General features: G+C 48.5%; 1 protein-coding gene across 1 annotated transcript in view; it reads right to left on the reverse strand.

Moving 5' to 3' along the window:
* The window catches only part of Nrx-iv (neurexin-4), a 139,805-nt gene that overhangs the window by 24,564 nt on the left and 87,387 nt on the right, over nucleotides 1-27,854 (reverse strand). The window contains exons 17-20 of the mRNA XM_077705629.1: nucleotides 18,969-19,142; nucleotides 13,641-13,774; nucleotides 8,039-8,135; nucleotides 1,648-1,917 (exon numbers count right to left, since the gene is read on the reverse strand). Coding sequence (XP_077561755.1) covers nucleotides 1,648-1,917; nucleotides 8,039-8,135; nucleotides 13,641-13,774; nucleotides 18,969-19,142 — 675 coding nt within the window. The remainder of the gene's footprint in view (nucleotides 1-1,647; nucleotides 1,918-8,038; nucleotides 8,136-13,640; nucleotides 13,775-18,968; nucleotides 19,143-27,854) is intronic.

Raw genomic sequence — 27,854 nt, forward strand, 5'->3', positions numbered from 1 at the left:
TGCATATTTTGCAGAAGTACGGCCTGTAATCGCTATATTAGCATAAATGAAATAAATGGTTGGAAGAAATTCTGAAATGATTAAAAAACAAACAAACAAGAAAAATATAAAAATTACAGAAAATGGTGAACCGTGTAATGCCCTGCATTTCCAGAATGCAGATTTTGCAGAGTTCCACTAATTGTTATAGGTGGCATTCGTTGAAAAGTTTAGCGGTCAATTTCTTTGCTTGGCAACACTGGAAACGGCCACAGACATGGCCGATGCGCCACGGACACGGCGCGGCTTGGGCCATTGCGCCCGCATGCCGGGGGAAAAAACACCCACCGGCGTGCGTCATCTGCTCCGTTCCAATCCGATTCTAAACAATGGCGTCAACAGAGATATGTTATAAATCGCACTCACATTGAACTCGACACAATACTTTGCGTTCGGTGAGGTAGAGTTTATAATGTGAAACTGTCATGTGTTTCACAGTGGTGCTTAGCATGGGCAAGTACCGCCATCCCGCGGAGCTCGACGTAACGAGTGACGGCGAGAACAATGCAGCCCCGTGTCGACGCAAAGCTCCCCCACTGCTCCAGCCCGGCCGTGGGTGCACTCACACGGTTGCATGGAGGAGAAGAGGGCTGTGCGCACAACGTCGCCTAGCAACAGACACTTGGCCACGGATGCGGCGGCACACACTCGGTTGCCTGTACGCATTCCACGCCATGGAACAATGGCTATAGTAGCGTAAATTTAGGTTATTGGTCTAACAGAATTCTGAAAAACAAAGAGACAAGAAAAGAATATGGCAAATGGCAAACTGTGTAAACTGCCTTCATTTACAAAAAATGGAGATTTGATGCAAGTGACACCTGTCATCGTTATAATAGCATAAATGGAGATAATTGCTGGACAGGCTTTAGAAAAAACAAGAAATTTGGCTGTAAAGAACTAGCACACAAGACATGCGGCATAAGAATGCTACCCATTAGTAGACAATTCTCCGAATTCCTGTACATTTTTTTTTCTGCTGGTGGTAGAAACTCTAATGACCAACAGCTGAATAGAAAGAGGCTGATTTGATTTGATTGATTGTAGGGTTTAACGCAGGCGATGAGGCGCGCCGTAGTGGAGGGCTCCGGATTAATTTTGACCACCTGGGGATCTTTAACGTGCGCCGAAATCTCGTACACACGGGCGTTTTTGCTTTTCGCCTCCATCAGAAAAGCGGCCGCCGCGGCCGGGAATCGAACCCGCGACCTCGTGCTCAGCAGCGCAACGCCTTAGCCACTGAGCCACCGCGGCGGGTGATTAGAAAGAGGCACCAGCGCGGTTGGGGCACTTTTTCGGGAGTTTTATGACTGTTCCCGTACAATTGGGATGACAGGTAAAAATCGAGTCTCCCAGGCAAACCAGGAGAGTTGGCAGGTATGAGGCCGTCACGGATCTCAAGTGGAGGTATAGGCACATTACCTTCTCCATACTGTTTAGCATGCCCCCCTAATTACTCACTACAGTTGCCGCCAGGGCAAGCCAGGGGCCGCTTTGGTTTGGCATACCGCAAGTGTGGGGAGCTCCGTACACGCACCGAACAACTCTGAGGAGCACCCCCCCTGGACAGCAGCCCCGTCATGTGAGGAAAAAGGCCCCGTCACTCACCGCCCAGGATGGCGGAGTCGGTGTGGGTGGACACGGCCCAGGGCTCGCGGTAGACGCCCGGCGGCAGCGTGGGTGGCGGCCGCGTCTCGTCCTCGGGGGGCGCGTACGTGACGGGCTCGATGCCGCACGTGTCCTCGCGCACGGCCCCCTCGGGGAAGGCGTGCACGTTGCTGCGCCGGCTCTCCTGGAAGTACCGCCTCAGGGGCATGTGGTCGTCAAACTGCACCCGCGAGATGCAGCCCACAAAGCCCTCGCCCGTGCCCATGGACTCTGCAGGGGAGGAGGGGGGAGCACTGCCTTCAGAGAGAGCCAGCACACGAGAGGTGCTGGGAGCTTTTTCCCACTATACCATGTTCACGCGAATCTAGGTTCGGGGCTGCCTTAATTAAAGGAGCCATGAAGACAAAACACAAGTTTGTGTTATTCGAAAGACTTCGTGTTTTATAGTGCCCCCAGCACTTGTCCGAATGCAAACGATGCTTTATTCACGGAGAAATTATTTAATTTACCGTAAAAACCCGCGTATAATACGAGGCTTTTTTTCCAAATTCTACTATGTAAAGTTTGTGCCTCGCATTATATATGTGGATCCCAAAGTTTTCAGCCGAAAATTTGCACTTTCGGTTTCGGTTTCAGCGGAGGGTGCGCCATCTTGCGGTGGCGTTAGCTGGCTGCTGCTTCTCTCAGCCGGCGGCATATTTATTGTTTTGACCACGCGAATGATCGGCACTTCACCGCAAGTCTATCACGATGTCAGGTGCACGAAGGCAGTATTCGGCTGCAATTAAAAGAAAAGTTATTTTATGTGCCGAGACCATCAGGAATTGCGCCGCAGGACGGCAGTTCGGCGTCACCGAAGGCAGCATTTGCGGTTGGAGAAAGCAACTGGTGCTTGACTGGATAAAGTCCGTGTGGTGTCGGCGGCCTGGAGCACTGTTGGGGGTTCCCGTCAGTGCTCGTGTTGGACGCCTTTCGCTGCCACCTGGCCGATTCCATGAAGCTGTTGCGCGAAGCCCGCACCGAACTCATTGTCATTCCAGGAGGAATGACATCCCAGCGGCAACCGCTAGACGTTTGCATCAACAAGTCTTTCAAAGACGGCATCAGGTCCTGCTACCAAGAGTAAATGAGGTCAGGAGACCCGTAAGTGACAGCTACCGAATGGCTGACGCCGGCTTCTCCGGCGGTGCTTTGTGGCTGGATCGCGGATGCGTGGGCCAGCATCCCAGAGGAGCACGTCAGTCGCTCTTTTAATAAATACGGAATCTCGAACGCCCTTGATGGCACTGAAGACCACTTTCTGTGGGAAGACATTTCCGACAAGGCAACTTTAGGAGACAGTGGCAGCGAACCTGACGATGACTGAACGGACGTCGGGAGTCATTGCCAGCAAAAACTGACAATGACTGAACGGTAACTGCAGTGCAAATAAATGTTTTCTGTGCTCTTTACCTTGCATTATATGAAAGCTTTTTTTCTGATTTTGCTGTCCCCGAATTACACCTCGTATTATATGCGGGTCCGTATTATACGCGGGTTTTTACGGTAAGTTAAAATTTTGATTTTCCCGCTAAATTGTGCGTTTTTGTGATGTGCAATGACATCACGGGGCCTTGTTTACCGTTAGTTAGTGAAACTAGATGGCGCCACCACACCGCGGCAAGCCGTTTTCTGCCCTTGGTTTGTTTGTGAACGTATTTGTACCTGGCTTGGTTTGTTCATGGAGACAATCGTTTTGTGAAACATCGTGCTCGCTCGACAAATACGGTCACTTAAGACATCATCGCATGCGTCAATCGGCCAGTGTCGTCTGAGACAACCCCAAAGCCCCGCAGCCCTGTGCAGCTAAACCAAGCATAGTGCGCCCAGTACAACAACAGCCGTACGAATCGGTACTTCTACGTTTACGTGCGCTTTCGTAACTTCCACTGTTTGTCCCACCATTCTTAGGGCTTTAAAAAGAATGTACCTTAAATTTAAGCGCAAACAGCTCGTTCGGCAAGCTTATAAGCTCTGCATAATTTGCGTTTGCTTTTGCCGCCCTCCGCCAATTGCAGAGCTGTCTGGTATGATATCATAGGTTCTGTTGTGGGAAATGAGCTAGTGGGTCGCATGGCCATTCCCTTTTTTCCTAATTATGTAGCTCATTTGAGTGAAGTTTACGCTAAAAGTGGTTTCAGCATGAGTCTAATGAGGCAATCTTTTGAATGAACTAAACTTGTGTTTTCTCTTCATGGCTCCTTCAACCCTTTCACTGTCGGGTCTTTCTGGCCGTGACACACGCCCAGTATCAGCTTGGTTTCCGGAATATCAGGGAAGGAGCACAGTGATTTATTTGACTACGATAGCATCCGGAATGTAATGCGTCGAAAGGAAAGAGCGTGGGTGAGAAAGTGCCTTTCTTCCAGATATTTTCAGTTTGCTGTGCACGCTTCTGGAACGACGACCCCACCGTTTCAACATCAGAATCTGATGCTCACACCCCAGAATTTGACTCGTACTTCTTCCTTGGATGAGGAGCTCTCAGAATGCGAACTCAAGCTTGGCTCGTACTCGGGTCAGAATCGGAAGAACCATGGCTCCTTTCCGCAGTCGAAGGCCCCGCGCAGTCGGCCACCCGAAAGTAACCGCGCGCATGGAGGGAGCACTTTCAGCGGCCCACACAATGCACAGAAATGACGTGTTGCGAAATCATGACAACAGATAGAGAGAAAAATGGGATACAACATTGATACAACAACCTCGTTTGCTGCTGACAGCGGCAAGTGAGGGCGCGGCGAGCGAGCGAATTCCGCGATTGAGTCATGTTTCGGTCTATTGGAGAGGCAACGGCGCGCTGGGCTTACCTGGCGTGTCATGGCAGAACGGGAACAGAATAAAAAAACCCTAGGAACCCGTTGCGGATGGCACAACACTTGCACTCGTAATCGCAGGCATGCCGTATGGCCACTCATCCCGACCAAGCGCCCCAGCAATGAAGGGTGGGCGTGGTCGCTCCGTACTCTTCGATATACCCTTGAAGAGAGAGCTAGAGAGTGAACATACGAGCTACTAGAATGATTCGAGAGACGGCGCGAACAGTCCAGATGTGCCAGCTTTTGTGAACGCACAATGAAGAACGTACCAGTATGTCAGTGATACTGCGGAGGGGAAATGCGACAACGTACTCGTACATCAGTGACACCGAAAGAGTTAAGGTCAGGCTCAAGAGGGAGAGAGAGAGAGAGAGAAAAAAATTTTATTTCTCCAGCAGAGGCTGATGTGTGGGCGTCGCCCCGTGGAAGGCGTCCCTAGTCCGGGATGCCTTGACTTCGGCTGGCCGTCCGTGCTCGGGTCACCAACGAAGATGAAAGCAAACTTTTCAGTTAGTGGCTCCAACAAAAGCCTATGCGGGTTGCCCAATGGCCGGTTTCGAGAGCGGCCATGGTCTCCTGAAACCCCCTCAAGGTCGCCCGCTTGACTGGGTTGTTCTATCCAACGTTTATAGATACCATAAACGTTGGTTCTGTCGTCCTTTTAATCTTCTGCAGCCTGTGTGCTGCCCTCTCGTTTGGGCACGAAGAAAGCAGCGGAGCGTCTTCAAGTGACTGGTCCAAAGTGATGTCACGTGCTGGCGGAGGAATCTCCTTTGTTGGGACCTGAGTTACCTGAGCTGTGTGTGCTTCATTGCTTTGCGATGAGTGAAACGAGACATCAATACATGGCCCAGTTCGAGCGAAAAGTGACCGCTGTTGTGAGCGAGACTGGGAACAAGCTGGCAACAGCCAGGCGCTTCGGCGTTTCAGAGGTGAACCAGCACAGGTGGCGAGGAAACGCCAGCAGGCTGGCAGCGTGTTCAAGTTCGCGGAAAGCCTTTACGGGACTTCAGCGTGGGTGCCCTTGGCTCGGTATGTGAACGAGGTGAGGAAGAGAGAGATCTCACCGCAGAGATGACACCGATGAGAGCCAGGGAAACGGCCCGTGAGCGTGGGATTAGTCGCCCAATTTTCAGAGCAAGCAAAGGTTGGGTAAGGCGTTTTATGAAGCGCTCGAGGTTCTCGCAGTGCCACTGGACTGCAATGTGTCAAAGGCTGCCGGAAGACTTCGAAGAGAAGTTGGGGTCATTTCAGCGTTATGTCATCGGACTGCGACACCAACACGGCTACGGCCTTGGACAAATAGGCAGTGCAGTTCGACCACTGATGCAGTTCGACATGCCCGTCAACTACTGTCCAAAAAATTGGCTCTAAAGACGGGAAAGCTGGACTGCAGGAAACGAGAAGCAACGGGTGAAAGAAGTATTTCCTGCTGGTGTGACCGGCCACTGTAATGAAAAGGGCTGCGGACACGTTCAATGACTGGCTCCGTACTGTTTGGTTTCGTCGTCCATGCCGAGCCCTCGTTCGATGCTGGTTAGTTCAGTGGGCACACCCGACGCTAGCGAGGCTTTGATAGCAAACCGCCAGTGCGACCTCGTCATAACCAGTCACGTGTGCTTGAACAAGCCTGCTAAGGACAGCAAGGGAACGTTCGCCGACGCCTACCGGGAGGTTGAATCGCTACCCCAGCTCGCACGGTGGATCGCAGACGCCTGGTGCGCTATTACATGGTCGTCCGCACGTTTAAAGGAGCCATGAAGACAAAATACAAGTTGGGTTTATTAGAAAGACCGCTTAGTCCCGATAACAATGATACCAATATCATCACCATCTTCGAACAAATAACGGAGATATGAAAGAAAACGTGTGCAGCAGTCGCGACCCCCTAGGCAGTTTCCCGCAACTTTTCTATGATGTCACGGAACCTTGTTTGTGCAATTGGCGGCCGCCTAACTGACCTGTCGCGACGGCACAAGACTGGACGTCTGTAAAGGGGCCTCTAGTTCCATTTCACCGCATCACTTGAATGCTAACGTGCAGTTAACGCACTGAAAATTATGATTTATTGTTGGCCCGTGTGACGTCATTCTTGCTCATAACACGTCACTGTGGCGCAAAATTTGAAAGTTTTTAAATACTTGTTGCTTTTTTTTCGTTAAAAAGCATCTTTTGTGGCTCTAATGGAGCTGAGTGAGATACTGAATCCTAGTTCTTTCAAATTAAACGAAGTTGTATTTTCTCTTCATGGCTCCTTTAAGCGGTGCGGCATTTCCCACAACCTTGACTAATTGGAAGATGACGTGCAGTGGGAAGACAGCGACAAAGAGGCCAGCGGCAGCAGCAACGAGTGATGGTCGCTGCACTTGTTTGTTGCAATAAATGCGAAAAAAAAAAAAAGTTATTTTCCGAATTCACTCGTTGCCAATGAGGGGTCCTAGTCTCAGATTCCTGTGAATACAGTACTTTCCATAAACTCTACAATGAGGAACACAGATGTGCCGCTTATGAAGTGTTCCCATGTCAGCCGACTGTTGCTCCCTGCCTGCTAGACAAGCAGGGACCCAGACTCCGATGGCTCCCGCTTCCTCCACGTTAGAACCACTGCTTGGGGTTTGCAATCTCGCCACTCACCGGCACCATGAGCACCCAAGGTTCCCCATGTGGGGAAACGTGAACTTTGCCCTTTCGGCACTTTCTGCGTCGCTAAGCAACTGCTGCTGTTGCGGGTGGAATACCTATGCACCTTGACACCCTAACACAGGCCGACCTGTGTGGGGGCCAAGCCTCTCCGCTCTGATCGGGGCGAGGAGGTGCTAGCGACACTCTCCTCCTATGTGGGGCGAGGGTGATTCTCACGCACCTCCCTACGGGCTGACTCGGGAGGCGCGAAGGAGACGACCGATGAGAGCACCGTCGGAAGCGCCTGTCGGCCACTCTTGGCCTTCCTTGCACTGGCCGTTGTGTCCAATCAGCGTGGGCACCCACCGTGTCGATTTGCGCACGTCTTGATTGCGTTAGTGCATTTATCTAGGATGTTCGGTGAGCCTCCGGGCATTTCCCCGTCGCATTAGCAGGGTTGCTCGCGCTGCTCAAGGTCAGCGGACGCGCGCAGATGTCGCCCAGTCGAGCCCAGTGGCTTGAAATGTACGGCGGCCACAGAGAGCCCCCTTCCCTATCTCAGTGCGCATCACGGTCGGCGACGAGCGCTAACTGCCGCCTGAAGACGGACTGGGCACAAGCTGACGGGTACATGCCCCAGGAGCTACGTGCAGTGCAGTGTTTTGTATCGCGGTAGTCCACGCTTTCCCGTGAAATGAATGACGAAGTACGCGCGCGGCGAGAGTCGTGGCTCGCTCTCGAACCCGTTGTGGGCAGAGTCGAGGGCAGTGAGAATAACGATGGTGCGTTATTCTGTTATTCTATTCCTTAGTGCCCTGCAAGGAGTAAGGATGCCCACAACTTGCACATACACTCGAGTGGGCACTTCAGTACCAAGACCTCTAGGGGATTCCCACAGAAGATCCCTTGCTCACCATTGCGTCCCACGTAGATGCTGAGCAGATCGTTGAACTGTGCGTCGGCCTTGCCCCGGATGTTGAAGGTGTGCACCTGGGGCTCGTAGTTGTCCACCTGCCATTCGTTGGGAAGGGGAAAATGCGTGAAGCACATCGTCAGCCGTCTTACGTCAATCAAGACAGCCACAGACAACAGCACGCAGTTCGTGAACCCAGGGCCATATTCTCCAGTGCGCACTGCTCAACAACTTTGAGCTTTATTTCGTAAATCTCCCACCTAGTTTTTCTCTCAAACCAAACTACCGCTGCATGAACAGAGCTGCCCACAACAACGTCACTGGGCGCCCAAACGCACAGCCACGGACAGAGTTCACACAGCATCCAGAGGCTCATGGACATTTAGAGACCTTCAAGGATGTACCAAGGCATCTTCACGAATGCACTGCAGTCCCTTGTAGCAACTCTCTACTACTGTTCTGCTGACACGCTAAGCCACAATAATTTATGCCTAAAACTATGACCCCGAAAGCAAATTTCTCAGAAGGCAAGTTTAGCCTCCCCTATGATAACACCACTGTGCTAGTTCACCCAGCGCAAAAGGTGCTTCCTGCACCTTGGTTTTACGCTGTGCAATAGAAGTTTCCATTGATTTTGATTTCTTAGTACCTATATTAAGGGGGGACACGGCTTTCAAAATCAACTTTTTTATCTCTTTGTGGATTTTGATGAAAATTGGCACAGCAACTGGAAATGCTTCTGTAATAACACCTAAAAATTTCAAGGTGATATTTTGATAACTTTTTTACTTATTAAATTTTCTTTCTGTTCCGCTTGTACCGAGCTTGAGCGACTTATAAAACATGATAGAAAACTTGTTCGGAGTGCTTTGCATTTCCAAATGAATGAATGGACGGGCCGTGACAGTTTTAGAATTTTTTTTACAACACAATGTTTTTTAGTTTTCATTTTTTTAGAGGTTAATGTGCAACAGGCATGTCGACTGTGAACGACTATTTGAAAGAAAAAAAAATCACGAAAAACAAATCTGAAAAACCAAGAGTGTCACGACCTGAAGTGTTCATCAAGGAATGTAATGCAAGAAATGGAATCAAAATAGACGCAGCGGTCACGAAGAAATCCCTGGAACAAGCGACATATGTGGCAAAAAAACTGTTTTGAGAAAACGGCTTCCGAAGTTGCAACATAGGTTTCACTTATCAAAAGGCGTCACGGTTGTAGCCTTTCATGTCCTTTTGAACATGGGGCTTCTGGAAGGCCTTGCCTTGAAATTGGAGTGCCTTTTACAGCCTTTCTCTTTCCAGAAAACATTTTCAGCTCCTCTGTGAAAAGTACATAGCCCAGTTAGCAGACCAAACGGAGGGGGAGATGGGTTTCAATGGGCTTTCTATGCAAAGTAGGTTAGCTGGTTGACTGTATCGCACTGGACAACTTCCCTTTGCAGTGTTGTCCCCATGGCAACAAGTGAAGCATTTTTTTACTTAAATTTGAAAATTTCTGGATTCTTTATTGTTTTATTACTTTACCTGGTGCAGCAACCTAATACTCATACATGCAGGTGTTCATTGCCAAAAGTTTGCATGCCACAAGGATGCAAATAAGCTACTTTCAAGCTTGGTAGAATATTCTGCATGACTACCAACTTCAATGCAAGGGCACATTTTTTTAATACTTTTGACATTCAAGGCATCCAATATTTCTTGCAGCACAGCCAGTATGCTCTAAGCAATGGTATCAATAATTTGCCTAAAAAATTCTCTGTTAAATGCTGCGACAGTAACGTATATTTTTAACGCAGAGAACATATTTTTATTCCTATATTACTAAATCAAACCTGTTTGCATGATTATTAGAAGCGCACAGGAAACGTTGCACAAGAAAGGCGATATGGCTCGCGCGCATCGCAGCGCACGCCTACCGCGACAGATCACACTTTGATTATCCCTGATATGGCTGGTCAGGTCGCTTTCAAGATTAAATCTATCGTTGCAGGCATTAATTACAACTACTGGCGTTGAATCGTACCCAGTTGCCCAGTCACGTGATGCTCCAATGCGCGTCGGCTATGCCGTGCACGCCGCAGCGTTTGACGCATCCAGGGGTGAGACAGCTGAATCAGATTTGGGAGCAGTTTTTGGAGCAGCGAAATCTCGATTTTGGAGCACAAGAACCTTGATTTGGAGCAGAATGATGACATTTATTACGTCACCTTAGGAGCCTAAAAATCAAATTTTTGGCAACTCGGGGGAAGGGGGGGTGGGGGGGGAAAGGGGGGAGTGCACTTTTTAATGGGTCTTGAACGTACATAACACTGAAACAACCTTTCAGTGAAGTTTTTTTTGTCTACTAGAGTATCACAAGGCACGAACTGCACTACATTTTTACAAGCCATTTATAAATTCTTAGGCTCTATGCATAGATAGCATGGAGTGCCGTTGAAAACATCAAATCGAAAAACTAAGCAATCGTAAGGCATTTTCATTATCATGTGAACGCTGAAATTATTACTTTTGTAATCCCAGACTCGGCTTTACACACAAGTGTAGGGGCATGGCAAAAGTTGCGCAAAGTGAGGTGACAATCTTCGCACCCCACCAGACCTCCCATTTCAATCCCCAAGGTGCGCATTCAGTGCGATCGCAATTTGAATAACGTTGGTATGTTTAGCCAACTCCCTCTTAGCATTAAATTTCACTTCAGATAGATAAACCATTATTACTAGCATGCAATAATAGCCCGTCCCGCTATCGGACACAGCTTGAACATTTTACGGCAGAGTAGCCTGCACCGCCACTTCCGCAGTGTTGATCGTCTCATTTCCGCCACTCACAAGCTTGCTGTCAAAGGCAGCAATAACTCAGCGTTTTATTATAACACCGCAATGAGTCCGAAATTTCACTTCAAGCACGCACCGCGCCTCTCACTCGAGGCCGAAACACGGCAAATTCACGGGCCCCACGTTGTTTTTGATAACTCCCGTTCTTCGAGTCGCACAACTTCCCTCAACAGATCAAACGACTAAATGAAAACCCAGCCACCCCCATAACCAAAACCACAGTAGAAATCGGCGAAGAGCACTCTGCCTGAACCACAAGCAACTGCTTCGCCCGACGGCCATGTTTTCCAATAGTCACCACACCAAGATGGCGGCGCCCAGTAATGTCGTTCTGGAGATACGGCGCTCCGAAAATTGCCGTCTTTTCATCAATTTTCACCAGTAGTTTGTCGCCTGAGTACACATACGTATTTTTTCTACAGGACTTTGCAATTGTTTTCCATGGGAAAACTTAAAAAAACTCACAGAATATAACATGTGCAACCCGACATGGTGACCTTCAAAAAAACTATCTTGGGGATAATTTTATGCGGGTTTTTTATTGTATGATCAATCAATTAAATCTTTACAAACAGGATCACCTTGGGGGTGCTGGAAAAGTATGGCGTCAGTAAGCATTTTTCCCCACTGAAACTGGCGGGAGCGTTAAAATCCTCGGCTCTGGGGCAGTTTGGCGCAATTTTTGCAATTTTCAAGCTTTTGGAGCAGCCTGGCGCAGGAAAGCAGATTTGTATCAAAAGTGCACAATATGCGCAGCTGTCTCACCCCTGTGCATCAACCGTTTCTTTCCCACGGTCAAAACACAGCAATAACTAAGCGTGTAAACATCGCAACTCCGACTAAAAGTTCCCTTCACGAACCGCTATCGCAAGCGCGCACACCGCGTCACCCTCCGGGGTGTGGCGACGGTAGAGTCACGTGCACCACGAAGCGTTCGATGACCTCCGCCTTTTGAGCCACACAACCTCCCGTAATCTGGCTCGTTATCTCTGGCATTCCCATCGCGATAACGTCCGTGTTGAATACCACAGACTGAACAGAAACTTGGCCGAGCGAAGCGGCGAAAATGAACTCAAACCGCACGCTACGCAGCTCAGGCGGCCGCCATCTTGCAGTGCGCCGCGACACCCAATCAGGAGGGTCGTTTTAGTGTGTCCCGACCAGAAGGCCAATAGCGCTTCAGCATCTATTTCTAGGTCCGTTTGTGCGTTTGTGAATGAACGAAGATAAAAGAGATGAGCGGAACCGGAAAGACGATCACTCGGCCGATCTAACCATATCAGAATGGCCGCATCCGGTGGCACCATTGCGGAGATACCGCGCTCTGAAAATTGCCGTTTTTTTCGCCCTTTTGTGCTGATAGTTTGTCACCGCGCATGACAAAAGTATTTTTTTTATGCCACTTTGCGATGCTTTTCAGCGGAAAAACTTTGCAGACGCATAGAATAGGAAACTTAGAAACTGAATATGAGGGTTTCAAAAAAACGATGTTTTGGCCATTTTTCCGAAGTTGAAAGCCGCGTCTCCCCTTAAGTTCAGGCTCTTCTCCCGCCTTCAATTGGCCTTAGGTTTTTCTGCTAGAGTACACTAGTCAGCGAAGCGCCGCATGTGCGCTTGTGTGGAGCGGCTTGGACAAGCTTGATGCAGTCTACAAACTAACGAACTAATGGCACATGCTTCCAGGCACAAACATGCCATGGTGTAGTTTCAACTGAGCGAACGAAATTGCGACGACCCCCTCCGGTGGCCGGCCGACTCTGTCGGAGGGTTGGCGGGCAGTGCTGCTCACCGACCTCCGACAGTAGTGCGTAGTCAAGCCAAGCCATCTCATTTTGGTGGCATACGAAACGTCATAGGAAATCGGCAAGGAGGATGCAGAGAGGAGGACGGCACTTTCGAATTGATTTTTTTTTCTACTGAAAAAAGTCCGGTAAACACAGCGAGAGTGGTAGAAACATGGCCTAGAGACCCCAGACTACAATTTGCACTAGTAATCCCGCAATGTTAACAAATCACTTCAGTGTCCCTCCCAGGAAAGATCATGCTTGTGCTCATCTGTGCTCATTTTTTTTCACCGTCCGTTTTCCAAGGCACGGCGGAGCACAGCTATTGCGGGGGCACAGCGACGGACAGAGGAGCAAAGTGAAGGACAGGGCCAGGCAGGGGGGAAGCGAGTCGGACGCGGGAATTGTGAAAGCCTTTTGCTTCCTTTATGGGCAGCCCACTATCAGCCACAAAAGGCGGGGCACCTTTCTTTTCACTGCCCAAGCAAATCGAGGGTTCTCAATGATAACAGTAGAGAAAATCTCCAGGACCTTCAGAGCCCTTGAAAACTTAATTTTAAATTTCAAGGGTTTTTGCAGGAGCTGCACAAACCCCGAGTAATAAAGGACAGAACAACGTTTTGTCTCCACACAACTTGGCTGTGGTTTGACAGAAAAAGAGCTCTCCTATAAGCTGACACTAGCACCCTGCACAACGATGGCCTAATCAAACAAGGGCGCCGTCTGTGGCAGCGACATGCTATGTTGGAGAGTTGTGCATCGCAGGGCTCGAAATGTCAGATGTTAGGACACGCATCCGTGACGTTAAGAATGCCCGAATTCCTAGGCTCCCAAACAAACGGGGAGCGCAAACGTTCCGCTGCAAGCATTACCACCCACAGGACCTGGTTTGCCAAGAGAGGAGCCCTGCTCTGCCCGCTGCCCTCGCTTGGGTCAGCCCGACAGGCGGCAGCAGCGCAGAGGAGGAGGAGGAGGAACTCACAAACACAGTCAGCCTCTCGCCATTGTGAGTGCGCTTGATCTGGACGTCGTGGATCTGGCCCAAGGCGAAGTTTTCATTCTTGATGATGATTTCTTGCCGTTCAAAGCCAAAGTCAAAGACCAGTCTCAGGTGACCTGCATGTGCAATGGTGGGACACGTTATGCGCCACGCAGCAAAAGCACACACACCCCAGCAGGAACCATGCTGCCGCCACCGAAGGAGGAGCTCACATCCCCTCCCGACAACAGGCACAGCAGCAACGGGCTACGAAGGCGAACGCGGGCCCTGTGCACCACACACACGCTTGATCGGCCCCTTTCCTTCCCTCCGAAGCCGAGACCCAAAAGCTGCCTCCAGGCGGGAACAAAAGATAATCCCCCGTTCGGCAGGGAAATAGCATAGGCCATGGTTGAGAGGGCCGTCTCCAGATTCTTCAACAGGTAGTTTAACATGTCCACCCTATAGAGGTCGCCACTTACGTGCTATACAGGGAAACCAACTACAAAAAGACGTGCATTTCTATGGAGCGTAATCCAAGGACGCGACTTCATTTTACATAATAATGTTGTACATCGAGAAGGCACAGCAAAAACGAACAGCACTATCCCTATACTCCGGTACAATTTAAGGGGGACGTGGCTTTCAAAATCAACTTTTTTATTTCTGAGTGGATTTTGATGCAAATTGGCACAGCAACTGGAAATGCTTCTGTGATAACACCATAAAAATTTCAAGATAGTATTTTGATAACTTTTTTATTTATTAAATTTTCTTTCTGTTCCGCTTGTACTGAGCTTGAGCGACTTATAAAACACGATAGAAAACTTGTTCGAAGTGCTTTGCATTCCCAAATGAATGGGCGAGGTCGTGACAGTTCTAGAATTTTTTTTTTACAAAACAATATTTTTTAGTTTTCATTTTTTTAGAGGTTAATGTGCAACAGGCATGCCAACTGTGAACGACTATTTGAAAGAAAAAAAAATCACGAAAAACAAATCTGAAAAACCAAGAGTGTCACGACCTGAAGTGTTCATCAAGGAATGTAATGCAAGAAATGGAATCAAAATAGACGCAGCGGTCACGAAGAAATCCCTGGAACAAGCGACATATGTGGCAAAAAAACTGTTTTGAGAAAACGGCTTCCGAAGTTGCAACATAGGTTTCACTTATCAAAAGTCGCCACGGTTGCAGCCTTTCATGTCCTTTTGAACATGGGACTTCTGGAAGGCCTTGCCTTGAAATTGGAGTGCCTTTTACAGCCTTTCTCTTTCCACAAAACATCATTTTCAGCTCCTCCGTGAAGAGTACATACCCCCTTTGCAAACCAAACAGAGGGGAAGATAGGTTTCAATGGGCTTTCAATGCAAAGTAGGTTAGCTGGTTGGCTGTATCGCACTGGACAACCTCCTTTTGCAGTGTTGTCACCATGGCAACAAGTTAAGCATTTTTTTTACTTAAATTTGAACATTTTTGGCTTTTTTTATGTTTTATCGTGCCTGGCACAGCAAAGTAGTACTCATACGTGCAGGTGTTTATTGCCAAAAGTTTGCATACCACAAGGATGAAAATGAGCTACTTTGAAGCTTGGTAGAGTATTCTGCATAACTCCAATCCAATAAGGCATCCAATATTTCTTGCAGCACAGCCAGTATGCCCTAAGCAATGGTATCAATAATTTCCCTAAAAAAATCACTGTTAAATGCTGCCACAGTAACGTACATTTTTAACGCAGAGAGCATATTTTTATTCCTATATTACTAAATCAAACCTGTTTGCATGATTATTAGAAGCGCACGGGAAACGTTGCACAAGAAAGGCGATATGGCTCGCGCGCATCGCAGCGCACGCTTACCGCGACATATCGAACTTTGATTATACCTGATATGGCTGGTCAGGTTGCTTTTAAGATTAAATCTAACGTCGCAGGCATTAATTACAACTACTGGCGTTCAATCGTAACTGGTTGCCCAGTCATGTGATGCTCCAATGCGCGTCGGCTATGCCGTGCGCGCCGCAGCGTTTGACGCGTCGACCGTTTCTTTCTCAAGGCTAGCGAGCCCACAGTCAAAACACAGCAATAACTAAGCGTGTAAACATCGCAAATCCGACTAAAAGTTCACTTCACGAACTGCTATCGCAAGCGTGCACACCGCGTCACCCTCCAAGGTCTGGCGACGGTAGAGTCACGCACACCACGAAGCGTTCGATGACCTCCTCCTTTCGAGCCACACAACTTCCCGTAATCTGGCTCGTTATCTCCGGCATTCCCACCGCGATAACGTGCGTGTTGAATACCACAGATTGAACAGAAACTCGGCCGAGCGAAGCGGCGAAAATGAACCCAATCCGCTCGCTACGCAGCTCAGGCGGCCGCCATCTTGCGTTGCGCCCGCGACATCCAATCAGGAGGGTCGTTGTTCTGCGCCCCGACCGGAGGACCAATAGCGCTTCAGCATCTATTTCTAGCTTCGTTTGTGCATCGTTTCTTTTCTGCCGTTTGTGCGTTTGTGAATGAACGAAGATACAAGAGACGAGCGGAACCGGAAAGACGATCGCTCGGCCGATCTAACCATATCAAAATGGCCGCGCCCGGTGGCACCGTTGCGGAGATAGAGCGCTCCGAAAATTGCCGTTTTTTCGCCCTTTTGCGCTGATAGTTTGTCACCGCGCCTGACAAAAGTATTTTTTTATGCCACTTTGCGACGCTTTTCAGCGTAAAAACTTTGCAGACGCACAGAATAGGAAACATAGAAGCCAAATATGTGGGTTTCAAAAAAACGATGTTTTGGTCATTTTTCCGAAGTTGAAAGCCGCGTCCCCCCTTAAGAACAACAATAGCTCATGTAGTGTATCCCTCTGTCAAAGCGACAGACCCGCATGTCAACATGCGCGCCCTTTTTGAGACGAGATTGCGCTTATTAATGCGTAACATGTTTTTCACACCCAAGTTTTTTTTTATCGCCGCTGCAGGAACTTATAAGCAGATCAGGTGCAAGAAATCAATGGATACGACTCGTGTCGCACGGAGTAACCGCCGGCTGCAATGGTGAACAGGCGCAGGGCAACTTCCAGGGTCGCTCTTCAGCTGTCCCCGAGTACGGCACGGGCTTGTCGCATTTATTCCAATCCGAGCCGATAAAACTCCAGGGTCGGCTTGGATTCGAGGATTTTGAAACACGCGCAGCTAGTGCCACCCAGAAAAGAAAGTATTGTAGCCATTACTAGAGGCGATGCCGCCATTTTGAACTGTGCGGATAGTGGCCTGTGTGCGGTGTGGCGTTTGGTTTTGAAAGCGCAATGGCACCATGCCGTTATAGTGCCGCTCTTAAAAGAAAAGTTGTTTTAGCTGCGGAGTTGTCGTCGAACGTTCAAGCCGGATGGGTTTTCAGCAGGGATGAAAAAAAAAAACGTCCGTCGTTGGAGGACGCAACGGGAGAGGATATTTGCGTGCGCCGCAAGAGGATGGCATTCACAGGACCACGAGAAGGCCGTCATCACGATTGGCTGACTTCGTTCAGACGCAGCGAGCAGCTGCCCTTCCAGTAACGACGGAAGTGCTCCAGGCAAAAGCAAGCGAGCCTTCAAGGGAACGAGGCTTATCGCGGGCACACTTCAAGGCCAGTCGGGGCTGGCTACAGAAATTCATGAAGTGCTCCGGCTTTAGCCTCCGTCGTCGAACCTCAATCGCCCAGAAGTTGCCCGGTGATTTTGAAGAAAAACTGATTGAGTTCCAGCACCGCATCTTCATGTTCAATAAACATGTTTTTCGTTTTGTGAACACTGACCTCGCCTTTTTGTTCGGCCTACATTCGAGGTAAGCTTTTTTTTTTTTTCATGGCTTCGGACTTTCGGGGGGTCGGCTTAGAATCAGGGCCGGCCTAGATTCGAATAAATACGGTAGGTCGTTTTGAAATGTGTAAAGCCGTGAATTATTGAGGCAGTAAACATTGATGATGAATTTAGGACGAGCACGTTGCAATGTCAGCTGTAGGTGGACCTGTTAGTACAGACTCGTTCTCTCTACCACATTTAGTGACAAAAACAAAAAACCATCTGAACTTTGCAAAAACGCACTCATGTTCTTTTCGGTCGTTTACGCACATCTCACAACAGGGCATTGGCACTAAGTATCGGAAAATTTGTAACTGAGGTGTATGACGATCATGCACCGATCAAGTGCGGGATGGTCATTGGCCGAACGCCACAGCGCCACTGGTAATTCCCAGCCATTAGGACCAAGTAGCATGCCGCTTTCACAATGAGGCACACAGAGGCCGACAGGATTCCAACTGTGGCGCTTGAAAATATTTATATCGCGCAAGCAAAACGGAAGTCTGCAGTGCTGTATACTCACGGGGCCAAATACAAACCGCAGTGTTTGCCTACAAAATAACGAGTAATCCAACGAATGGGCGCCATGACAACTACTACGCACTTGGTTCGACGAACCGACATTCGCGGCTGTTTAGCCGATGGCAGGCACACAGCAGCGAGGCAGATCACCGGCAGAAGCACAAAGTACGCGCTCCAACGAATGAAGTCACGGGCCGCAATTGGGCAATGAAATGGAGAACCCGATGAACGAAGTGCAACTGGCCCCCTACTGCTGCAACTTCGACAATGGGCCCCGCTGTTTCTAAAACACAGTCTTCGGTTGCAATCCCTGCTTTGCAACGGCGGCCGCAGCTCTGCTTGTTCTCCCCTCCCGAGTGGGCAGACCGAAAGCGCGGAGGCCAGCCCCAACAGCACTGAGCAAGCTACTGGGTGCTGCACACAGGTCTAGGCTGGGAGAGCCCCGTTTAGACCAGTTGGACGAGGCTAGCACACAGACGCAAACGCAGTGCCTTAACCAACTGGAGTTTAACTTCAACACTCAGAACCAATGCAGCATTGGAGACGCTTCTTTTCTTCAGCAGTTTTTTCTTCGTACGAATGGCCAAGTGCAGCTGCTCCCGTAGAGGGGCGGCGGAAGATCAGGCAAGCGGCGTTTCTTTTCAAGCAAAACGCAGTGAAATAGACGGCAAAATCTACTCGGCCAATGTGTACGGTTGGAGTAATTATTTCAAATCAACACATACTCACACATGCACCCTAGAATTGCACAAACAGCTCAATATCGGTCTGCAGAAATATCACTCCTGTTAGGAAGCCTGTATCACAGTGTGCTTTGTTTCCCCTCCATTCAGTTTCGCGGTGGCACCGGTAGGGGTGCCGCTCCGAAATCTCTTCCCCCATAATGCTCTCACTCCCCATTCCACCTTGCCAAAGAGACTGTGGTGCGGCACATGGCTTCGACTGCACTCGATCGAGGCAAATGAAAAAACGTACCACTTGTGGACATCATGAGGTTGAGGTACTCTCCGGTGCGTGAGGACACCCCGAAGATCATGCCATGGTGCTCCGTGGTGGTGAAGCCCACCCGGATGTATTCCTCCAAGGTGGACAGTGTGGTCTCGAAGTCGTACCGTACGTAGTAGTGGGACCGCAGGTTGACACCAATCTCTGCAAGACCAGGACCGGCATTTAGTGGCAGCGGTCCTTTCGGGATACCCAGGCACAGGGGCCACCCATTTGCTGCCAAGGCAGTCAAGCAACCATTCTCCACCATTTGCTTTTTCTGACCAGAAGCTAGCGGCGTCTATGAAGCGAACGGCGAAACCACCGCGCTGGGCTGATAAGTGCTCCGTTCTTACTGTGCGTCTCTTCGGTGCCCGTGCAATACCGAGTGAACCTTTGTGGTTTGGCGTTGAGTTAGCGGTTACAGTGCTTTTGTGTGTGTGTGTGTGTGTGTGTGTGTGTGTGTGTGTGCGTGTGTGTGTGCGTGCGTGTGTGTTCTGTTTTGTTTTCACCACATACGGACGGATTTTAGGTCCTAATTCACTGCCAGAGCAGAAGATGCCGACCCCGGCTGTTGCGAGCAGCAGTAGCCCTGGTGGTGGTGGTGGTGGTGCCGGTGGTGCTTGGCAGTTCCGCGATGCAAATGCTACCGGTACGGCACCGACTGACATAGAAATCGATATCGGGGAGTAAATACGCATTTTCAATGCCACCATGCTTGTTATGTTCACCGATTAGTCATGTCGACGTCAGCGCACACAGCGTGTGGGTCTCGCTGACCCGCGCTCACGATGGACTTTCGACGAGGCGATTGCCACGCTGTTGACACTGCAATACAATATACCGTATTTACTCGCATAATGAACCCACTCGTGTAATGAACCCTCCCCCACTTTTCTTCTTGAGAATTTACTTTTTGCCACTTTGAATAAAAACTGCAGCGGGGATATGTTTTAATCTCAGCATGGTTGCTGATGCTAGAGACAATCGCAGTAACTTGATATCACACCACAGTACACGCATAAATGCTAAGAACGCATTTCAACAGAAAGAAATCTCAACACTAGCCGGAGACTTGAGTGGAAATGCTGTGGCTCACAATTTAAAAATTGCGCGCTTGCGGTGCGCCACCTGCTGTACACAAAACAAACCTTGCGCCATAAAAACATTGCAGCGTGCGAACAAAGTGCAAAACGCACTCCATACTCCTTCCCTGCTCCTTGCCGTTCTGGCTGGTTTTGGCGGCGTGCGAACAAAGCACTAAACGCACTCCACACTCCCCTGCTCTTGCTGTTCCGCCACTTCGCCATGACGATCCGCGGTGTTGTTGTTCAGCTGTGTTCCGACCTTTTTTTGTGCTCCTGGTGCGTGCCGTACGATAGGCCAGTACTACATGAGCTGCACAGACGGTTTTAAACTGAAGGTGGTGGAGCATGCGTTGATGCACACGGAAACCGCGCGGCTGGGCGGCATTTCAGTGTTGACCCACTGCGTGTACGCTACGGACGAAAACAAAGTTATTGGTCGGTGAACAAGGATCGTAGTGTTTCGTGGGCCCAAAAAAGGAAAGTTTCGGGTGTGAGAAAAGAAGTTTTGGAGTGCCTTGACGGCATGGAAGACGGTGCGCTGTGGGCCGACTACGAATGTGAAGCCGCAAGCGACTTCAGTTAGGAGGACAGCTCTATGACGAGTAAGGGGCCACTGGCATGTTCAGAATAAAAAATTACACCATCTTCCCGTGGGGAACCATGAGGAGGATGCGAAGCATCATAGGGGTTCCGTGTAGGTTCCATTGTGTTGCCGTTATGTTGTTTCATTTATCGGAGCACGAATGGGAACGTAGTGTGAACCCCCACGTAGAGACAGAGAAATGTAGAGACAGCGAAGAGATCGACACCAGCGTTACCTGATCAAACACCTCCTGGTTCTCGTCTTTCTTTCTTGCGTGCTCACGCTCCTACCCCGCTGCTCACCCTCTTCGTCCTCTTCTCTGGTTGAGTTGCAAGGCACGTGGCGCTTCCCGCCACAGCTTTCCCTCTGGAAATTCAACATCCTCCTCTAAAGTTTTCAGTTCGTTGTTTCCGTTGACGTTCAGCTTCGCGTGCCTTCGTTGTATCAGTAGCTTCTTGACGTATTTTGAATGAGTGAGGAGATAAGGCGCGTTAGTAGCACATGCTCCCGTCTCGATTTGTAGCGCAGTGGGAAGAGCGCCACGTACCTCCCGTTGCGGCCGGAGAGTCGTGGGATCGAAACCGGGTGCCGCCTAACTATTTCTTTTTTTATAGTGTAGGGGGAGAGGTGCGGATGGACGGACGACGGAGCCGAGAGCAAGAGATGCTTCGCATCTAAAAAAAATTCCATTACATAATCACCCAGGTGTTCTTACGGAAATGGTAAAACTCTGATTCGCTTCTCTTAGCAACTTTATTGTGTGGAATTTCAACTTAAAAAATCTGTTGCAATTTTTTCCCGCATAATGAACCCTCCCCCCAAATTCATGCCGAATTTTCTGGAAAAAAAGTGGGTTCATTACGCGAGTAAATATGGCAATCTTTCTGAACTTGACATGACGGTTACTGACGAAACGAAATTACCTGGGCGGAAAAATAGCACGACCGCACAGCCAGTCAAATTACTATTCAAAGGTTGTGATCATGACTGGCCTAACTCTGTGCAGCGCCTGTGCCCTGTCGCTCGGGGCCCATCTTTGTGGACCCTCTGCTTGCACTACGAATGCTTTACGCGATCAGCAGTGGCTGTTTTGTAATTGTAGTACTTTAGATTCCGGGACAACGCAAAAGGATGAGAAACTTTTCCTTTGACCGTGTTGTGAACAGGTTGAGCTATTTTCCAAATGATCCGTTCGCATATCTCGAGCTGCATTTCCACATTGTGATGCCTGCTTATCCTGCTGTCGACCAGCAATGAACGACGGAGAAGGTCAGTCTTTTATATCGTTTGAAATGTAATGCCTTCGCCTGAAAAAAAGTAAATAAAACACTGTTATTTTAAAGGCTAGATTGGATGAAAATAGGACTTTTTAACGTCAAGGAGCTATACTGACCAAACAATATACGTTATTTTAGATTGACTACAATGAACCATAAGTTTTTGTAATGATGTACTGCATCGGCGCGCGTGAAAGATCCATAGGTGGTTTCACCACAGGCTTAATCGCCAGTGAAACGTTAAACCCGATCATTAATCAACAAATATTGTATTCAAAGGAATAAAGCTACTTCTAACATTTCAGGGGGTTCTGCTTGGTCGCTTGGTGTGATAAATGGATTTCGCTCCGTCTGCTTGCCGTCCAAGAAGTGCACCGAAAAACACTAAAGTTGGTCATTGGTACAAAGCAGTTGCGGCATCTCAACTCGGTGTCCGCTGGGAAGCGATGCAGCAAAAACACGTCGCAACCGCACTGCATTTTCTCCAGGCAGTGTCGTGCAGATGTGTGCTGTTGGCAACTTTTTCTCGCTTTCTCTGGTTGTACAATAACCCACCACTGCGCAGTGCTGACCAGTGCTGACTTTTGCGCCTTGAACGGCATCGTAGCATTGGCTAAAACAGTTGAAAGTTCCGCACAAACGTAGCAAAGCACACCGCGCCAAGCGATGTTAACAGCCCAGCGGAAGGCGCGCGGGCCACCAAGAGGACTGGTTTGTGAGTATTTTCCCCCTTTCCCGGCTGCTTATGGAAAACGGTGTTTAAGCACACAGCGAGCACTGGCATGAAAAATCCCTGGGCCGGCAAAAACTGTCATAGGGGAGAGATGCCTGCCCTTGTGGGCGCAGCTTGCGTGCAAGTGGACCCCCTGTTTTGAACGAGCTTCAGTCAGATGCGAAGGCAGCTCCCCAAGCAGTTGGTCCACCCACACAAGAAGGAACGAGAGGAAGCGCCCAGTTCTGCTGTAACTGAGGCGAGTCTGCCCACAACTGCCCACTGTCCCGTCGACCACTCTGAGAGCTGAGCTCCTCGAGGCGCTGCTCGGCGGCAGCTCGAGCAGTGCAATGCAAGGAGCTCATTCAAGGCTGCCCGAATGTTTGCTCGGCCCTCCTGAGCTTTGAGACTAGCGTTCCCCTTTGAAGGGGTTCCGTTCACTCCCAAACTGGCTGAATCACTTTCCAATTTTCCCAATTCTTCTCTCAATCCGACGTCACAATGCCCCCAACCGCTTTGAGCTATCCTGATGCAGTGCTTTACACGTACACAGCTTCCCTCCGGCCACCAGGAACGATCGGCAACATTGTGCCGCCACTACATCTGCCCCCCCAACGCCAACTCTGTTTTGATCAGTTTGTGCTCCTTCCATTTGTTGAACTTTGATGTCCACATTACACAGCTTGTCATTGTGCCCCTCCCGCTCGGGCCCTTCAATGAGCCGGCAGCATTCGGCAAGCCTTATGCAGTTAAAACTTCATTACAACAACAATAAAGGAGCTCTGCAATTTGCTCGTTATAAACAACATTTCGTTATAGCCGTAGTGGGCATTTACTGCAAATATTGGGCACTGTACTTGCCCAAAATAAATAGCGGGTGAACGTGCAGTGCGCCGCATGGCGGTACACAACAAAGTAACCGCATTCCGGAGATGAAAAAGAACATTCGTGCACCTACTTTACTGCAGTTCATATGTCAAACGGACTTAGCTGCAAAGAAGTTCGTAACTTTCTGATGCGAACAAGGGCTCGCTCAGCTTCGTGACCAATGTGACGGCTTCTTCACAGTCGCTTTCACGCCTAGTGTCACAGGGGTCCTCGATTCCAACCCTCAATTTTCCCATGTATTCCTACGAAACTTCCGCTCTGAACGCAGAGCGTCCAGGACTACTAAACTGCGGAGGCCAATAGTCTTTCGCTTCCCGCCTGGCACACAAAAGATGGGGCCGCCGAACCACAGGAGAGAGAGAGAGAGAGAGAGAGAGAGAGAGAGGCGCACAGCTTCAGCAGCGTGCCAAGTGCAGCGAGAGGAAGGGGGGAATAGGGAGGCGAAGCAAAGTTTGCCGGGCGAGAGCAGTGCTCCTTGTATCGCGAAGCGGCTGCTGGGTTAAGTTTTTGTACTGTTTCATTTGGAAACTGTTAGGTAGCGCTGCAATTGAGGAGGCTTGTTGTGCTGATCTTTTTCATCGCGCAACTGCTACTCGGCCAAAGATCGCAGGGCACGATTCTAGCTCATCGTACCTCATTTTTGCGAGCAAGGCTCCAATTGCGAGTTAGATGATAATAAAGCTCAGCTTTATGTTTTGAGAGATAACTGACCGTGAACGACAACAAACATCAGCCACGGCATTCCGTTTCCAACTTCATGCATGTTTTTTTCGGCATCGCATGCTTGTCCCAAATATTGTGCTCACTGTAAATGCAAAGTCAGCCATTGACAAGATGTTCTTACATTCATCATCATCATCATCACCAGCCTGTCTACGGCGTCCTTTTCGTTTCACGGGAGCCAGGGGAGTTCCCCCCGCGCTTCCCATGTGCTGCTGGGTTAAGGGGGGACGTGGCTTTCAAAATCAACTTTCTTATTTTTCTGTGGATTTTGATGAAAATGGGCACAGCAACTGGAAATGCTTCTTTGACAACACCATAAAAATTTCAAGGCAATATTTTGAAAACTCTTTTATGCATTAAATTTTCTTTCTGTTCCGCTTGTACCGAGCTTGAGCGGCTATAAAACACGATAGAAAACTTGTTCGAAGTGCTTTGCATTCCCAAATGAATGGATGAGGTCGTGACAGTTCCAAGGATTTTTTTTTACAACACAATGTTTTTTAGTTTTCATTTTTTTAGAGGTTAACTCTTTCGCTACCGCGCCTATAAAAATCGATCAATTTGATCGATACTTTTGGGAGCGCGTTTTCATAGCGTTCCAGGCGTTGCTCGAACACGTAAAGCTGTTTGGAGTTAGATCAGAAAATGGCCTTTCAAAATCAGTTTTGTTTTTATTTTTGCAACAAAAACGTGATTTTTGACACGCGTTTGAATCACCTGGATGTGGAAAAGGGATGTGGTCATCGCGCGTCACTGCTACCAGCGAAGAATGCGTGCCACTCGTAATTACTCTTCACCAGCGTTTGTTTTTTGCTATCAGGGCGTGAATGGTGAACCAGCAAACGATTTTCAATCGTCAGGTTCGCACTCTGACAGTAATAATCCCAGAAATCGGCTGAAAATGTCAAGCAGTGCAAGGTTGCTAAGCTACTTTATGATTTTAAGCAGTTTTATTGCCTTTGCGCACGTTGTTCTAAGTTCTGTGGTAGTTCTACTTACCCCAGGACCATTCGCGAACAGTTTACAACAGTTTCGGTTTCGTTTCTGCATCGCGAAATTCATATTTAGTGCTACTACGCAGTTACCCAATTTCAAAGCTACCTGTCATGGCGCCTGGAGCGTCCGCGACTGATCTTCGAACAAAGCACGCCGCTCCTGATTTCCCCCCACCCTAACCCGATTTCTGCGATAAGAACTTCACATGCAAGTCAAAAAATCACACCCAGTCGCCAGGTTCTGTTCCGCCGAGGACAGCGCTCAAACCGGCCTTACACTGCCAGCTGTTCGCCTTCCAGTTTTGTTTCCATGCGAGGGTATATCCGGGTATCTAATGTTGCTGCTTAGTTGAACTGTCTATTCGGACGGAGTCTCCGATAAGTTTTTGTACTGTTTCATTTGGAAACTGTTAGGTAGCGCTGCAATTGAGGAGGCTTGTTGTGCTGATCTTTTTCATCGCGCAACTGCTACTCGGCCAAAGATCGCAGGGCACGATTCTAGCTCATCGTACCTCATTTTTGCGAGCAAGGCTCCAATTGCGAGTCAGATGATAATAAAGCTCAGCTTTATGTTTTGAGAGATAACTGACCGTGAACGACAACAAACATCAGCCACGGCATTCCGTTTCCAACTTCATGCATGTTTTTTTCCGCATCGCATGCTTGTCCCAAATATTGTGCTCGCTGTAAATGCAAAGTCAGCCATTGACAAGATGTTCTTACATTCATCATCATCATCATCACCAGCCTGTCTACGCCCACTGCAGGGCAAAGGCCTCTCCCATTATTCTCCAATTACCTCGGTCCTGTGCCAACTGTGACCAATTTATCCCCGCAAACTTCTTGATCTCATCTGCCCATCTAACTTTCTGCCGCCCCCTGCAGCGCCTGCCTTCTCTAGGGATCCACTCTGTTACCCTTAATGACCAGCGGTTATCTTGCCTTTGCATTACATGCCCTGCCCAAGTCCATTTCTTCTTCTTAATTTCTACTAATATGTCTTTAACACCAGTTTGCTCCCTGACCCACTCCGCTCTCTTCTTGTCCCTTAATGTTACACCTATCATTTTCCGCTCCATTGCCCGCTGAGTCGTTCTCAATTTAAGTTGAACCCTCTTAGTCAGCCTCCAAGTTTCTGCCCCGTAGGTGAGTACCGGTAAGATGCAGCTGTCATACACTTTCTTCTTCAACGACAATGGTAGGCTGCTATTCATTATCTGATAATGTCTGCCATATGCACCCCACCCCATTCTGATCCTTCTAATTATCTCTGCCTCATGGTTGGGATCTGGTGTCACAACTTGGCCTGAGTATATATATTTGCTTACCACTTCCACTGCCTCGCCATCTATCTCAAACTGCTGTGCTGTCCCGAGGTTATTGATCATTACTTTAGTTTTCTGCATATTAATTTTCAGGCCCACGGTTCTACTCTGTTCGCCCAGTGCGGAAAGCATGCTTTGCAATTCGTCTCCCGAGTTACTTAGCAAGGCAACGTCATCAGCAAATCTGAGGTTACTGAGGTATTCTCCATTAACCCTTACTCCCACCTGTTCCCAATCCAACGTTCTGAATACTTCTTGTAAGCATGCTGTGAATAACATTGGAGAGATTGTGTCGCCTTGTCTGACACCCTTCCTTATAGGTATTTTACTGCTCTCCTTATGGAGGATGACGGTAGCTGTAGACCCATTATAGATATCCTCTAGTATTCTTACATAATGCTCTTCTACCCCCTGGTTCTGTAATGCCTGAATGACTGCTAGGGTCTTACATTACATCTTACATTACATCTTACACAATACATCTTACATTATGTGAGGGCAAATTGGTGCCTCTGATAATGACAAACTGCCAGATTTATTCCAGGAAACCACCCGAAATTGCACATTTTGAATTGGAGGTTGGGTTTCACCGCATGACACGAGCACCGTGCATGCTAACATTTTTTTTTATATCCGACAAACTGTTTCGCGCAAGTCGACATTTTTTCTAGGGCGTGTTTTTGAAATGTTTTCCCACAAAATGTATATTCTAATTTTTTTCTACTACCGGGGTTTGATATACACAACTCCTTTTTTTATCATTTTTTTCGACAACTTGACAAAAATTGTGATTTCGATATTTTTTTTACAACTATGATATATAAAAACCTTTAAAAAACTGGTGTTATTGGAAAGGTCGTTAAATAATCTGCATTTTGTGTTCCTGCAATTAGTGCCTAACCAATTTTTTAGCAGGAAAAAAAAAAAATGTTTTCTTGGACCCCTAAAATTAGTCAATTTTCGGACGGTAGTGAAAGAGTTAATGTGCAACAGGCATGTCAACTGTGAAGGATTATTTGAATAAAAAAATCACAAAAAACAAATCTGGAAAACCAAGAGTGTCACGACCTGAACTGTTTATCAAGGAATGTAATGCATGAAACGGAATCAAAATAGACCCAGCAATCACAAAGAAATCCCTGGAACAAGCGACAGAGGAGGCAAAAAAACAACTGTTTTGAGAAAACGGCTTCCGAAGTTGCAACATAGGTTTCACTTATCAAAAACCGTCACGGTTGTAGCCTTTCATGTTCTTTTGAACATGGGACTTCTGGAAGGCCATGCCT

The sequence above is a fragment of the Haemaphysalis longicornis genome, unplaced genomic scaffold (assembly GCF_048455015.1).
Source record: "Haemaphysalis longicornis isolate Haplotype H1 unplaced genomic scaffold, Haemaphysalis longicornis Haplotype H1 scaffold_4, whole genome shotgun sequence".
In the NCBI taxonomy this organism is placed as follows: domain Eukaryota; kingdom Metazoa; phylum Arthropoda; class Arachnida; order Ixodida; family Ixodidae; genus Haemaphysalis; species Haemaphysalis longicornis.